General features: G+C 38.0%; 1 protein-coding gene across 9 annotated transcripts in view; it reads right to left on the reverse strand.

Annotated features, from left to right (window-relative positions):
* Positions 1-245: 245 nt before the first annotated feature.
* The window catches only part of RC3H2 (ring finger and CCCH-type domains 2), a 42,554-nt gene continuing 25,885 nt past the window's right edge, over positions 246-16,914 (reverse strand). For 5 of the 9 annotated variants that reach the window (XM_077835539.1, XM_077835538.1, XM_077835540.1 and 2 more), the window contains 9 exons: positions 15,709-15,879; positions 14,277-14,432; positions 12,492-12,705; positions 12,261-12,345; positions 8,706-8,787; positions 8,136-8,270; positions 7,383-7,490; positions 6,237-6,385; positions 246-5,612 (listed from right to left, as the gene is read on the reverse strand). In XM_077835539.1, coding sequence (XP_077691665.1) covers positions 5,417-5,612; positions 6,237-6,385; positions 7,383-7,490; positions 8,136-8,270; positions 8,706-8,787; positions 12,261-12,345; positions 12,492-12,705; positions 14,277-14,432; positions 15,709-15,879 — 1,296 coding nt within the window. In that variant the 3' untranslated portion in view covers positions 246-5,416. The remainder of the gene's footprint in view (positions 5,613-6,236; positions 6,386-7,382; positions 7,491-8,135; positions 8,271-8,705; positions 8,788-12,260; positions 12,346-12,491; positions 12,706-14,276; positions 14,433-15,708; positions 15,880-16,914) is intronic. The other 4 variants (XM_077835545.1, XM_077835543.1, XM_077835544.1 and 1 more) reach the window with 4 other exon arrangements.

Below are 16,914 nucleotides of genomic sequence, written 5' to 3' on the forward strand. Positions count from 1 at the left end.
CATGTCATAAAAACAAATTTTGTATTTCCAAAATCACTGCTTTTATAATTTATACTCAGGTAAAGGAGAAAATCCCTGGAAATATTCATTTTGATGAGGGGGCTCGCGAGACTTGATATTTTAGTGAAAGGGGTTCACAGGTTGTTAAAGGTTTGGGAACCACTGTGCTGGAGGAATGGAGTGAGGTGGGGCGGCGAAAAGGGGACACGAGATAGGGTTTGGTCTCACAAGTTACAAACACACACTTAAGGTGGACAAATCATTTTATTTTTTGCATGCAAATACATGTCAAGTACTGCAAACTTTTTCCATCAATTTTCTCTCAAAACACTGAAAACCATGATGCTCTATTCTGTGACCAGCCAAAGCTAATATCTCTTTACTTCAGTGCTACAGCAAAAAACACACAGAATTCACTCCGCTATTCAGTATTATCACAAAGCCCACCCCACCCCATCTTTCCCCCAACCCACCCCAAATACAGACCATATGGTCCAGCTTTCCCCTTTAATCCTATTCCTATAACACAAAGGGAAACATTACAATTTGGAAATTCAAAATTGAAATAAATGGAATAGAATTTATTCCCCTATATATCCCCATTTCATTTTACAGATTTTAAATTATAGTTTTAAATAGAAGCTGAGAATGCACCATAAAAATGAGCATTAAATCCATCGTAGCGATGGTGCCTGCTTTATACATGATGGGTGTACACCATCTTTTATTTCATTTACATTTCAATCGAACAATAGATTTGCAAAGAAAATGTCTAATACAGACGTAAAAATATTCACACTAGAGCTTCACAATCGGTTGTACAATTGACAAACAGGCCTCTTTCCCCAACTTTCCAGCTAAGCAATTTTATAAAACGTAATCAATGCAACAAGAAAAAAATTTCTTTAACTTCCAGGGAAAAGAATATGCAGTTAACTGTATAAATGCAGACAGCAGATGCTGCAAGCTAACCACAATACTCTAAGTGGCTGTACAGTGGGTATGTGCAGTACAAATAAAAGCCACATGTGTTGTATCACAACTACAGTATAATGTACTTGTTTGCCCAGCGAAGAAAATGCATGCATTTTCATGCCTTGGATTGACTGAGGCCTACACTGGATAAAATTGATGGGATATGTGCAAATGATGTTGGATTTTGATAGTTATAAATGCAGCCAGGCTCTGTTTTATTTCAAACTTTGTTAAACACGAAAGGCCAAGAAAGAGCTTTGGCGACAGTCTTCCTTGAATAAAAGGTTTTTGCTCAAGTGCGGGGAATTTTCATAATTTTGCTGTCTTTATTTTACCCTTGACACTTAGAGTTGTCAGAACACTCCCTTGCCAGCAAAGAGGTGCATTGTGACCACTAGTACCAAGGAGTTAGCTGTGCATTTGTACTGGAAAGAACTGGTCATTTAAAGAGCACATTCATTGTTTTCTGCTTGCAGGAGAGGCCCTTGCATTAGAGGGATTTCCTAACAGAAAAGGATTAAACTATAACAAGTATAACAAGTAATGTGCTCCAAGTACTGTGGATGATTCATTAACTTCTTATTTCGTTAAGATCTAAAATTTCACATTTTCCTTCAGACACAGGTTAATAATGGTGAAAAAAATTCTTGACAAATATGATAAAGGAGCTGCTAGCAGATACCTCTCAAATAGAGTTTATGTACAACAGCAGATATCTGACAAATTGTGCTTTAACAAAAAAAAATAAAATAAAATAAAACCACACACTATCAAATTGTTTTGGGTTTTGACAAAAGATTTTTTTAAATATTCTTTCCAGAGGCCTTTCTTTGTGTATAATTTTGTACCTCACTCAGCCCAGAGCACTAACACACAAGAACAGCATTCAGCTCATCAGCATGAATTTAAACTAAAATTTCAAGTGTGTTATCAAAGCAGTAAACTTTTCAAATTATATGTCTACAACTGGTGTCCTTAAGTATCACACTTTAGTATCACTCTGTACTAGTCTATCAAGAACCAACGCCAATTTGCTTTGCAAAAGAAGTCTAACCTATTCTTTGAAAGGTCTAGTATACATTCTACAATGCACAATCTGTATGAACACCAACTCATTCATTTCTTGTTACAGGAACAAAATATCAGTAGCAGGGCAGTCACTCTACTATAATCTATATCTTAAGAATGTAAATGTTACTACTTTGTCATAAAAAAGTAGACAGCATGACACATCGAATTAGAGATTAATGCTAGTCCTAAAACCCACACAGGAAATGAGACAGAACAAGGAATTAATCCAGGTTGTGAGGCAACACATTTTAACTCCGATATTGATACAATTTCTGTATCGCTGACATGGAAACCCCGGCTGTATCTCTCCTGAAAAAAAATATGCTCGTCTGCACAGAGCAAAGGAACCACACACTACTCTCTAATCTGCTATGGGCCTTTTTCTGACAGCGTAATATATTTGGCCAAAAACCTAAATGGGATTCTCTACTACTACTACACATGAAGATTAGTCACACTACTTTTAATGTCAGAAAGTTAGCCCTTCCATTGCCCAAAAAGGCACCCGATTTGCAACTAGATACACAAACACATATTGGTTTGTATCAGGTCAACTAACGAAACTTTGCCAAAAATGAACAACCAGAACTATATTCCCATCTGAAGCTTCCACTTATTGGGGCACCAGAGGACATAGTTTAATGGCAAGAATATAATCAGTGTTAAAAACTGTAAGACAATGTTGGCACACTATTAAAAATCCCTCAATTCTTGTGTGTGTCGTTCTAGATATTAAAGGTTGAACACAAATTAGCCTGAACCCAGAACTGACTCCTTTACAGAGGAAGCATGTGGTCTTTCTAGAAAGCTACTATATCATGGGATCTTCTGCTGCAGACAAGCACATATAAATACATTTGTTCTTAGACATGCCAGTAAAGTTGGCAGGAATATGTTAGGCTGATGTATTTTCACTGGACAAAACAGACAAACGTATGTAAGCAGCTTATCCCAATTCCCCTCCAGCAGAGCACAACCAAGTTTTAAAATTGCAATTTTAAAATTAAAAAGTTAAGGTAAATACACAAGATCAATTTATGTAGTATATATTCACCCTCAGATCATGCTGAAGATGTTCTGTGGAGTTCTGGAGCACAGAGGGCTCTTTCCCTGAGGGCGAATAAGGACTTTTCAAACCTTTATATTTTCTCTATTTTTGTAACAAAATAGCAATTTAAAATTTAAAAATCTTTTTAAAAAAATTACATTACCTTCAACGTGGAAGATCTCACTGTTTAAATATCCATGAAATAGACATACTGGTTTGCATATCCTTTTGGAATTACATACAGCAAATAAAAGTACTTCGGAAGCATTTCAAAAGTAATATAAATTCATATTTACAGAATGGTCTTGATATAAAATATACAACAATCATGTTCATGTCTAGCATTCTATGTTAATTTGTAACATCAACAGGAAATGAGTTAAGGTGACAAGGTGGTCTAATTCTTGTTCCTAATCATTTCAGGCTGCAAAGTGAAACAAAATACCAGTCTTATTCCAGAGATGAGGTGGCACTGCCTATCAGGGAAGGTACAGTAAATAGCCGAAGAAACCAAGAAAAGGCTACTTTACTGTTATTCTACAAATATTTCTTTACATTTTAGTATTAAATAAGTATGTAAGATCTTCCATACTGACACCAGAATATCAAAACTAACCCTTGGATTTTCAGATATATTTACAACATAATTATTTCATGGACATGTTCATTAAGAGATATCAAAACACCAATATTTTCTCAGTCTAATCAGTAACCCTCAGGGAAATGCCAACCCCCACCCCTCAGAAACGTGCACAAAACAGTTATCAAAATCTTATCTGACATATCGCTGTGATTTTGTAAAATAACTCAGACGACCAGTAACATGATCCTTTTTAAGCATTTTGCTAGCAGGAAAAGCCCTTACAACATACAGTACACCTGGTGAAAGGTTAGCTTGGCTTAAAATATTCCAGTACAATTTTCAGAGTAAACAACTTCACAGAAGTTAATAAAAACATTAAAAAAAGTAAAACATGTACCAAAGAAACTGAAAAGGACAAACAATAAGATAGTAATCACCAGGAGGGAAGGTCTTGCTTTCTTTTCCAAAATGGTGACTAAATTTTTAAACTTTAAAGAAAACTATGCCCAGAGTGCTTGTGTGTGTGTACTCTATCTTCAGTTGACATATCTGAGTTTTCCGTCACATCTTAGCAGGGCACATATTCATACAATTTTCAGCACAACTCTGTAGGTCTGATAATGCTATATTACTGTAGGTTCAATCAATAGCTAGTGAACAAGCAAAATTAAACCTGAATACAAAGTTATGATTAACAATATTTAACCAAGACAATGTAATGAGTATCCAAAAAACCCACTAATTAGTTTAAATTAAAAACAAACAACAACAACAATCAGCAATACCATATTGTTAGTCAGTGCAAACACTACATACAGGGTTTTCACGGGAAAGCCAAGAGCACCTGATTCTTTTGCCAAGTCATCTGGATTCTATAAATGCAGGTGGAGGACTGCATTAAAAAAAACAAACAAACGAAAAAAAAACACACTGTTACATTAGTGCATAATTTATCAAAATGGTTAAAAATGGATGTGCATATAACTTGGAGAAATCAATGCCAAGAACATTAGCTGAAGGATTTAGGCACTTGGGTTACTTTTTGTAACTTTACTTGGACAAGTAGCCTGTATATAACTATCAACAGTACTAAAGCAGAAATGAGAAAAAACAAACAATAAGAAATAAAAAAACTATAGCGAAGCACTGCACCACAGTCCTGCATATAATGCAGTAGTACGAAGCTAAAGTGTGTTAACCCTGTAATAAAGTCTAAAGTACGAATCCCTACCTCTCACTCTTCAATCAGGAAACAATATTCCATGCAAAGTTCCACAACTAAAGAAAAAGCAGCTGCAACAAGATGCAAGTTCCTTTCTCATTAAACAAAATAGAGACAAATAAATTAGTTTTTACTTTCACTAGATGTATCATTGTAGGATCCTGCTAGTTTAAATAACTGAGTTGTTAATCTTCTATAGAAGCCATTTTAAATAAGAACGGCTCAGTTACTGCACCGGATTGCTACAAACTCATAAAAAGCTGCTTTAAGCTTAAGTAAAACAATGTCCAAATTCCATTAATTTGTGGAAAGTGAACGCCTTACCCTAGTAAATTTATCTTTTCAGAATGCTAATGCAAGAGGGGCTTGAAGTATCAAAGAGTCCACAGGAAATGGATGACCCCAATATTATTTTTTTTTTAAAAAAAATATACATTATATAATATATATTATATATATAAAAAGCTAGTGTAAATGCTTTCACGGCGTGGTCACAAGCTGGAAAGATGAATGCTTTTCAGCTGTTAACCATTTTGCCATTCGCAATGGGCTTTAAAAAGTCGTTTTTATCCTCAGACATAATGTGAGCACTTTTCAAAATGAGGCTGCCAACATTGACTGATGTGCTGATGGGCAGGCAGCTTGCATTGCTAAAGGATCCTGTGATAGGCTGGCTGAAGCAAGTTACGGGCAGGACTGCTTTCTGCTCCTCCCTGAGGGGAAAAATAAATCATACAAATATTAAACTTCAGCTTAATGCAAAATATCAAGAATAACTGTGCATTAAATGATGCAAATAGTGAAATTAAATGGTAGTTAGTGGAAAGGCAGAATATTTTACTATAGAAGGGTATGCTCACAGAGTAAATGCAGAGTGCCTCGTTTTCAAAGGCACCATTAAATGGTTAAAATACAGTAGCATGGGTGATTCCAGCATAGAGTATTTTGCACTTTTTTGGCATAGAAGAGGTTAGTGGAAATTAAGTTTAATGCCAACCTTGGTGAGACTAGTTTCCCTGAATTCTGGTAATTATAAAAATACTTTTGTATTTGCTGTGCAGTGTGGGAATACATAAAACATAGGTTTATATCAATTGTTACCTAATATATACTGAAAAATAGGTAACACAAATGTATAAAAACTGGTGCACCAATGGTACATTTGGTGGGTTTTATAATCACAAGCCAGTCCTTCCTAGTTCTCAACAGGGAACTCTTCCCACCTCACCATGCACACACACTGCAGATATCTCATCCAAGTATGAGAAGCTAAGCAGTTCCTCTTTAAACAGTCATGTTTTAACCACTCTGATGCTGCTGTTTTGTCTAACACTCACAGAATCACAAGGTCTTCACCTAAACTTTGTCTCTTCTGCTCCAAAGGTTCCTTTTGGTGTTTCTTGAGTGGATGTCCATTCTCTATAGATGTTCCATTGAGCAGCTGGTCATCCCGAGAACTGATACCTAGCTGTATGTCCAGAATCTCCTATGGGAAGAAGATAGAATCGTCCATCAATATTGTGGCTACTTGCTTTGGTAAGTCTTCCGATTTCCATTTATTTTATGTAATGGTTCTGGGGTCACAGACTACTCCTAGAATCTCTTCTCCTTTTGGAAGTTTCTCCATTCTCTTATCTAAATCATCAATGAAAATGCTGAACAGTACCAGACCCAGGATGGACTCTGCGAGACTATATTAGATTCATCCACCTCCTGTTTGACAGCAAACCATTGATAACTACTCTTTGAATACAGTCTTTCAACCAGTTTTTAACTCACTTTATAGTTAACAAGTGGCACAACAAAAGAGGTATGGAAACCAGGAGAACCAGTATGCATTATGCAATGCCTTAATGACAGATATCTATTCTTTTTGAATGCATGACTGCTTTAGAGAAGGGCTGTGATGATCCTTTTGTGTGGTATGAAACAAGATCAAAACACTTTATGACTGCACAATGAAGGTGAAAGAAATAATGTTTAAGGAACTGAATGCAGACTATTAATAGAAGCAAAATATAAAAGACAAAGGCACTGGCAACAACAGGAATATAAAGAGCAAGGACAATTTTTTAATGAATTTAGTATTAGAAATGAGGGGATTTAAAAGTTTTGTTTAAGTAACCATACTGTAATAGACTTTACATTTATTAAAATACTTTTGGTTTCCATTTTGTAAATTGGAGAAAATTACTAATGCTATCTTGTATTTAAGAGAAAAAAAAGTTTAAAAAACTTTTGCAATTAGAGCAACACTGACAACCTGAGATGACTGGGACTAGCACAAAAGCAGCCCAAGTTCTATACTAAAATGGTGCCAAAGAAGATTCAAAGATCAATATAAAACCTACCTTTTTATTTTAAAAGATTTTCCACTATAAACATGAACAAATGATTGATTTTACAAGAAAGTTTCTAGAAACAGCTGAACAACTAATCAAAGAATTCCATGACCTCTTCAAACATGCAGTTCTTGTACATACCTCTATTTGTTCACCCTGCCCATCAGGTTCATCAGTATCAAGGGCTGAAAGCTCTAATTCAATGTCCCGATCTGGCTTTGTGTCTGCACAGTCTTCAATATAGTCAGTCTGCAAATACAAGAGACTTTTCACTTTCTGTATACAATCCTCAAGGATTCAAGTGAAAATGGAAAACAATATAATCCACATTCCTGGGATAAGAGGGACTGGGGGGGGGAAATAAGAAATGGGCAGCTAATTGAATATCAATGGTGTTTTAGATACAGAAAAGATTAGATACTTCCTGCTTACTTGCAGAGTAGTGTAAAGTAAGTTGGTGTTGGAAAGCAATCTTTTTTCAGAGCACACTAGCAGAGGTTTTAGCTTTGTATCACCTACAACTGGAGCAGAGTACAGAGGTCGCTTTCTTGACATAATGTAAATAGCTGGGGGGAGAACTGATGAATATGGACTCTTTCCATCTTCCATGTTTAAGTATACTTCCAGTTAAGTGTATCTACCCGTGCCCAGCAATCCATAAGGGTGTAATAAAACAGAACTCATTTCTGTGGAGTCCCTCCATGATCAAGCCACCTCCGGACTGAGAAGCAGTACAGCAAATGCATCTGCTTGCTCTCAGACACTGAACCATGTGCAGCAGCAGTAGTAACTAACCCAAAAGAGCAGGTTATAAGTATTTTTAAATGTCACACTTCCAAATATATACCCAAAAACCTCAGTGATCTGATACATCCCAATCATCCTTTTCTTTACCTCACCATTCCTCAAATCAATTTCCTTGCTTAAAAGATTTAAGGTAAGGCGACTGCCTTCATCTAGGGAATTCCACTTCTGTTGCATGGCTAGTGCATTAGCCTCTCTCTGAAGTAACAATGAATTACTTTTGGCCTGTGTGGGGGGGGGAAAAACATAACAGTTACTCAATTACATTTAAACTTTGTATTGTTAGACTGCAAAACAAACCTCCCCACACAAAGAACAGCTCTCTCTAAATGGGCAATTATATATTTGTATGCAGTGTATTCTGAGAATACATATCAGGGAAAAAATTTCTTCCCCAATCCCAGGACTGGATCCTGCAAATACCAATACTTAACAGACAAGGCACTTTCTGCCACGAGCAATCCTATTCAAATAAATGGGACTGCTCAGGTTAATAAGCACCAAACCTGGTGTTAAGTGTTAATAGGAACACGCTCTAGCTTTCTCAATCCTATCAGTCACTTTGGTAATTGTACAATTAAATTCTGCAAAGCATTTTGAGATAGTTTGTATGAAAAACACTATATTATATAAAGTTGTAATAATGGTACATCATCTTACTTGTTGTAGTTCAATGCTCAGTAGATCTCCAGTACTAGAATGCTTTCTGTGAGCAGATAAATCAGTAACTATGAATCTTTCCCTTTAAAGAAAAAAGCAGCTGTTATTGTCATAGACAGTGATAAAAAAATGAATCGTTTTCTCAATGACCCCTCAATTTGCAATTCTTTGCAATTTAGCTCTAACAGCTTAGGCATCTGGATAAAAAGTGGTGTGTATGAAATAATACTTAGCACTTTACAAACATTACCTAGTCAGTCCTCACAACACCCCTGTGAGGTAGGCAAGTACCTTCATACGCTGGAGGGGAGGGATAGGATACAGAAGGACCTAGACAAATTGGAGGATTGGGCCAAAAGAAATCTGATGAGGTTCAATAAGGATAAGTGCAGGGTCCTGCACTTAGGACGGAAGAATCCAATGCACCGCTACAGACTAGGGACCGAATGGCTAGGCAGCAGTTCTGCGGAAAAGGACCTAGGGGTGACAGTGGACGAGAAGCTGGATATGAGTCAGCAGTGTGCCCTTGTTGCCAAGAAGGCCAATGGCATTTTGGGATGTATAAGTAGGGGCATAGCGAGCAGATCGAGGGACGTGATCGTCCCCCTCTATTCGACATTGGTGAGGCCTCATCTGGAGTACTGTGTCCAGTTTTGGGCCCCACACTACAAGAAGGATGTGGATAAATTGGAGAGAGTCCAGCGAAGGGCAACAAAAATGATTAGGGGTCTAGAACACATGACTTATGAGGAGAGGCTGAGGGAGCTGGGATTGTTTAGCCTGCAGAAGAGAAGAATGAGGGGGGATTTGATAGCTGCTTTCAACTACCTGAAAGGGGGTTCCAAAAAGGATGGCTCTAGACTGTTCTCAATGGTAGCAGATGACAGAATGAGGAGTAATGGCCTCAAGTTGCAGTGGGGGAGGTTTAGATTGGATATTAGGAAAAACTTTTTCACTAAGAGGGTGGTGAAACACTGGAATGCGTTGCCTAGGGAGGTGGTGGAATCTCCTTCCTTGGAAGTTTTTAAGGTCAGGCTTGACAAAGCCCTGGCTGGGATGATTTAACTGGGAATTCATAGATTCATAGATATTTAGGTCAGAAGGGACCATTATGATCATCTAGTCTGACCTCCTGCACAACGCAGGCCACAGAATTTCACCCACCACTCCTACAAAAAAAACCTCACACCTATATCTGTGCTATTGAAGTCCTCAAATTGTAGTTTAAAGACCTCAAGGAGCAGAGAATCCTCCAGCAAGTGACCCGTGCCCCATGCTACAGAGGAAGGCGAAAAACCTCCAGGGCCTCTTCCAATCTGCCCTGGAGGAAAATTCCTTCCCGACCCCAAATATGGCGATCAGCTAAACCCTGAGCATATGGGCAAGATTCATCAGCCAGATACTACAGAAAATTCTTTCCCAGGTAACTTGGATCTTACCCCATCTAAAACCCATCACAGGCCATTGGGCCTATTTACCATGAATATTTAATTACCAAAACCATGTTATCCCATGTTCTTCTGTTCCTGACTCAGACATTAAGAAGGGTAGGCCAGCTTTAATCTTTGGAAATCTCTGCAGGTTCTTCCTAGTGGCTGTTTCACTTCGGAACCCCGTTAACCTTCTCAGACCTCAGGCCCACCAGTAACCCCCACAGGCTTCTCTGTGCTGTTTCAGCTACTGCATGCACCATAGTGCACCGGTCCTCATGAGAAAGCGTATCCATTTTCTTGGCTTCAAGCTCACACCCACTGTGCAATTCCCTACTTAAATGAATCCGGTGCCTCCCCCCAAATAACACTGATTTCTGGTTGGGATTTTTAAAGTTCCGAGGGGTCCTAACCCTGATGTCCAGAGTGTTTGTGGTGAGGAAACAGCCTGTGGCAGTTTTTACAAGAACAGGAGCAGTCAACCCAGTGTCCTGTATGTAGTCAGTTGCAGGTATGACTCTGAATACATGTGGGGGACGGAGCGGTTGAGTAGGAAGGTACCGTTTTTACTCAGGAGCTTTTTAGAGTAAAGCCACACTGTAAGAATTGCCGTTGTGCTGTGAATAACCTTGGTGCTGCTTCGAGCAGGGGGTTGGACTAGATGACCTTCAGGGGTCCCTTCCAACCCTGATATTCTATGATTCTATGATTCATTTTACATATAGGGAAACCAGGGTGGGTAAAATAAATGATTTAAAAAAAAACAGATTTTTTTAAATTTAAAATCGGATTTTTTTTGATAAAATGCTTTTTGAGGAAAAAACCTATATAAAGGTAGTTTTAATTAAGACACATTGTAGCTCAAAGGTATCTCATAATGGAATAGGGATTATAAATTCTAATTCTATAGTATAAGACAATATATTCATGTAATGTTCAAGAAAAGTTTTATAAATGAGTTCCAATAGTTTATGGATTAAAGACACAAGACTATTTTCTTCCTTTGGACTAATTCATTCCAAATTGAGAAATCATTTGGGACCTGAAAAAGCAGAGAAGGTTGTTTTTCTTTTCCAGATTATGAACAAATAGGAAAATGAAGGTGAAGACGACTGAGTTAGCTGCAGAAGCCAATATTTTAAGTTTCTCATGTTGACCTGGCTGACAGAGTCAATTTAATTTGTGTTTTTTAAAAAAATATTTCATTTAACTATTTTAGTTAAAAAATTTTTTAAGAAAAACAAACCTGATTTCAAAAAACTTGAATGTTTAACTAAATTCAAAAATTCATATGCTTGTTTTGTTAAAATATTATAGGTTTCCTGTTGAAGAAAAAAACCCAGAATATGTAATGTTGTTGTTTTAGTTAAATAAAACAATTTAAATGTCTGTCTGGTGATGTTCTCCTCCTAATACAGCATGGCAAGAAAATCCTCCAAATATTAATGATTAACCTGTTGAATTGGAGATAGTTCACTCCCAATGACTTCATAAATATCTGCTTCAATTACCTTTGGTAAATAAAATAAGCAAACAATCATTCATTTTCTGATATAGCTGTAAAACTAACCTGAAAAGTTTTCAAAATAAATCACTTTAAAAATGTATAGAGTGTATCTTCTAAAAATGAAACCTACATCTATTTCCGAGTTGTGAAGAATATGTATAAGGTTATACCAACCAACAAGAATGCACTTTTATGTAGAAATCCATGATTAAATCAAGTCTTCCTGACTAGTGATTTAAATGATTTAAAAGATGATTTAAATCAAATCCACCCTCAGGGAAACTGAGGCAGAGAAGTTAAATGACTTGTTGAAGGCCGCATATGGCAATCAATATCTGGATTGGGATTACAGCTCAACAGTTGCTGGTTCCCAGTTCTGTGACCGGTCCACTTCAGCACACTGATGCTAACAATAGCTACATCAGATTTACCCTAGTTTAATTATTGGAATTGGTAATTCCAATGCTTGATGTTGCATAAAGCTAAAGCACTTGCCATGTTTAAAATTACTAGGTAATTCATATTCTAGATTTTTTTTTCCTTCTGCCTGGGATTTTTAGAGTAGCTGTAAATTATAGAACAACAGTCTGAACAAATGCCACTAGGGAAAGTTCATACCGTTCTATATAGCGTGCTGATGAAGTAGAATCTGAGCCACAGGAACTCCATCTTGAATCAACAGCATTGACGTAAGGGACATAATCTATAACAAATTAAGGTACAATTCAATGTCTTCCCAGTTTCAATAAGAGAATATGGATATACACAGAGTTATTAACTGTCCACTGCAGTAATCTAAATGCCTGTGTGGTGTTATGCGGTGCTGGCAATAAGAAGCATTTACTGTACCTGATACACTGATGGGCTTAGTAGCACTTCCTTGGGAAGCAGTGGCCTGAATAGGATCTGTTGTGTGATAACCTGTGCGGGATGATCTGGAGATCGCACCCCACTTGGAGATGATCGGTCCATCACTAAAGGGAATTATAGGATCTTCTTCCTTTACCCTTCTTTGAGTTTCAAACAGATGAACTCTCCTCTTAACATCTCCACTGTCCAAATCCTACACGTTTAGGAGAGACAAGAAGGTACAAGAAGCTGATTTGCATTTCAACACATTTGGTTGGGTCATTCAAAAGGCCAGGAGTCATTAAATAACCACTATTACACAAGGTGATTAGCACCAACCTGACCAGCCAGCAAGCTGGGAAGGGACATAATGACTCTTACCTATTGTGATTTAGTGGCCATCTGGCACCAGACAGTGATTAACAGTGGAACAGAACACACTTCTGTTTTTTTAAAGCTTTACCGTTTCCTCTCAGAAAAAAAGCCCAGCTGCTGTAAAACACCATTTCCACAGTATCACCCTCAACATCCTTGCTAATACTGGAGGAAGGTGGGGTACAGGTAGCAGAGAATTGAGACATGATTACCCTTATGGTGCAGGATGCACGATTGGCAGCTACTTGATCATACCAGAGTAGGACAGTAATCCCCAATATGCATATGAGACCTTACTTATCCAAAATGAGGTCATCTCCCTGGATGTGCATTAAATAGGTTTTAGTCTCCAGTTTATTCAAACCTCAATTAATTTTGTGTACCCAATTTCAATCCAATAAAACAAGGTTATGCTGTATTTTCGTTCAATTATATTTCCATATATTTCAAGGTTTCATGGTTGGGTTTTTTTTTTTTGTTTTTTTACTGTAGGAGGATACGTACATTCCAAAAGCCTTTCAGCAGAGCGAGAGCTATGTTCAAGGGAAATTACACAAACGAAATAAATTATTAAAGTTCACGCAGAATACTCTGTTCTATGGTGTGTAGTGCAAGTTTTAGCTTTTTCATATCTTCTCTGTAGAACTAACACTGCTGAAAGCACTCACTTCAAAATAAAAATTATCTGAAACAATGAGAAAGATGGAATAGGAAAATCTGCTCAGATCCCCAAAGAGAAAAAAAATAATTTGCTCAAGGCCAAGCAGTTCTGAGAACCTCACTTAAAGTTAGCTGGAATCCTATTAATCCAATGGAGATGTCTGCCTAACTCTGACACATTGGCCCATGCTAGCCTGTCAAATCCACCACACGGGATTGTCCTGTCACTATTACACTATTGTAGACATCTCTTAAATGGGAAACGCTATCCATGAGTGGAGGAAGAAACTGCTGAAGGTGCACAGTTTTGCAAGCAACCTGACCAGAAGTGGAAGTCCTTATTATACAGCCTCGTAGTAGTCCATCCATTCATCTCTTCAGTGTAACAAAAAGGTCTGAGGAATAGGAGTCCTGAATTATAAATTATTTACTGAAGAATTATTATTATTTATGGCCAACAGTAAATTTTATTTACACTGATTTGGTATTAAAGTAGTTTGTCTTAAATCTAAGAATGTTATAAACACCACTGCATTTTTTTCATTGATAAGAGGATAGTTTGTTTACATCACTCGGCAAAAGCTTGTTCCAAACAGTTTAGAATGAGCTGAACCAGTTTAACCTCAAGACTTGGTATTTTAGTTTATTTACAAGAGGCCTGGCAATCAAATTAAGTTTGGCAATCAAATGGAAACACTTGCAGCACTTTCCACCCCATGAGTGAGCAGGCAGAGCACAAAACAGCCATACCATTAACACAGCATTTGAATTGGCAATTACATCCTTGGGCTCTGAGTCGATGGCATTTATGCAGGAACCAATAGTACCACAGGACCAGGGTGAGTAGTGTGAAAGATGGTCTTCCTCAAATTTAGCACCACTCAAGTCACTAACACTTTCCGAGAACTATTGAAAAGGAAGAAAAAAAGGTACAAAAAACAAAGGGAATTTAGTATTTAAGTGTTTATACAGAAAAACTGCTTACTGTGAACTATTAAATCAATCTGCTTCAAGACATGAAGCAGGTAGTCTAAGGCCGTGTCCATGCTGGGGATTTGCCTCAATTTCTGCCATCAACGGCCAACCACTGGTAAATCTGCATCAACCCTTAGCACAAAACCACTGTAAGCCACATTTTGAACCTGAGAAGCTTACTGCTTCCAAGCAGGAGTAAGCTTCACCTGTACAAATAGTTGCTTTGCCTCCTGACACTTTGGGTTGGCACCAGTGCACTTTAATGACCGTATTTGGGGCAAATCAATAGGGTAGTGAAAACTTAAGAGAAAGAAATGCATTTTTCCTGTACTAAAGTTATATCAAGCAAACCTTGGTAGAACAAAACTCAGAAATCTCCAGCCTGAGTAAGGCCATAACCAGGACTTGATGGCAGATCTGTGACAATACGTAACCCTTAAAATAACTATTTGTGATAACTTAGAATAAACACCAACAAAGGGGCTTTTTAGCCAAGATCTATTTTGAATATTTTCATTCTTAGGTGTATAGAAAAAGAGAATGCAAGATTGGGTTTTTCTCCTCCAAGACACACTGCCAGTTCTTATGCCTTGCTTCCTAAGCCTCACTTCCATTTTGCTACTGTCATACCACACAGCTAAATGTTTTACAAGGGCCTTGTCACTTTTCATTTCAGTATGCACATTCTTTGGGATTACAGGCACATATGAACTTTCTCATCATGTGATAGCGCCATTAAGAACAAGAAAATAAAATGGAAGGATTCTTCCTAATGGAAAAAAATGTATCCACCGTGCTTTACACAGAAATCTGAAGGTTCATAAGAGGCTCCAATCACAGTTAATTACAATTGATATCTGTGATATGCTGTTGATATGATTTATTACTTTAACTGCATAGGAGATCTGTGTGAAACTCTACACCAGTTTCTATGGTATAAGAGTCTTAACAATAAATTAACACTGTGCTATAAAGTTAAGCTGCCTTGAAGTTAAACCAATTCTTCACTTAATTTTGGCCTTCTGTCAGTGATCAAGTGTAACATCAGCTTAATATCCAATATTTTCTTTCTTAGGGAGATTATATCTTGTACTTGCAGGGGAATGAACTTCATCTAATAGAATCACAGAAGAGTGAGATAGAAAAGCTCTCCTGTTAAGTGCAGAAAAAGGAAGCAAAAATACCATGAAATTCTTTGGTTTCTCACCTCTGTGCTGAAGTCAACACTGAAGAGAGGAGAAGGTGGTGTTGGAGACTGTGTTGCCATAGGAAGGGTTGAGGACACAAGAGGTGTTTTTTGAGAGTGGTATTGTGCCCATTGCTCTGGCTTCCGTCTTAACTGATCATCGTAACTGGTCTTCAAGTGACCACAAGGCTCCTAGAGTAAACAACGGGAGGAGGGCATCAACGTATGAATATTCACAGCAGGATCATGCAGGTAATTTACAGGTTTCTCATAGCTGCCAACACATAGAAGAATAAGCAAGGAACAGTCACAGCTACCTTACCAAATACCAGTTGAAAGGCATATATTTGTATACAGGAGAGAAAACAATGGAGACAAGGTAAGGAACGTGTACAGCATGGTGTCAAATTTAGTCCATGTTTAATTATGGTTCGTAGGCCCTGCTATAAATTTAGGAGCCATCTGCCCCTCATCCCCACTGTGATCTCCCACTGATGTCACTGGGAGATTCAGAGTGCGATCCAGGGGATAATCTGGCCATTACACCATAACTCAACTTTTAGGTATTTTTCATTCAGTACATTATCGTCATACTCAGCATCATTCAGTGTGAAAATCTGCTCCCTTGTATCGCCACCACTAATTCTTCCCTTTGTTTTTTCTTCCTTTTCCATCCTCCTGTGTCTGCATCTCCTTTGTTCTTTCCTTTGGATTTCCTTCTCTGCAGCAACTCCTAATTCCTACCTCCCCTTGGGTTTAACTCCCTGTTATTTCCCAGTCCAGATGCTACAATGGGGCATAGCGAGCAGATCGAGGGACGTGATCGTCCCCCTCTATTCGACATTGGTGAGGCCTCATCTGGAGTACTGTGTCCAGTTTTGGGCCCCACACTACAAGAAGGATGTGGATAAATTGGAGAGAGTCCAGCGAAGGGCAACAAAAATGATTAGGGGTCTAGAACACATGACTTATGAGGAGAGGCTGAGGGAGCTGGGATTGTTTAGCCTGCAGAAGAGAAGAATGAGGGGGGATTTGATAGCTGCTTTCAACTACCTGAAAGGGGGTTCCAAAGAGGATGGCTCTAGACTGTTCTCAATGGTAGCAGATGACAGAACGAGGAGTAATGGCCTCAAGTTGCAGTGGGGGAGGTTTAGATTGGATATTAGGAAAAACTTTTTCACTAAGAGGGTGGTGAAACACTGGAATGCATTGCCTAGGGAGGTGGTG

The sequence above is a fragment of the Eretmochelys imbricata genome, chromosome 16 (assembly GCF_965152235.1).
Source record: "Eretmochelys imbricata isolate rEreImb1 chromosome 16, rEreImb1.hap1, whole genome shotgun sequence".
Lineage (NCBI taxonomy): Eukaryota > Metazoa > Chordata > Testudines > Cheloniidae > Eretmochelys > Eretmochelys imbricata.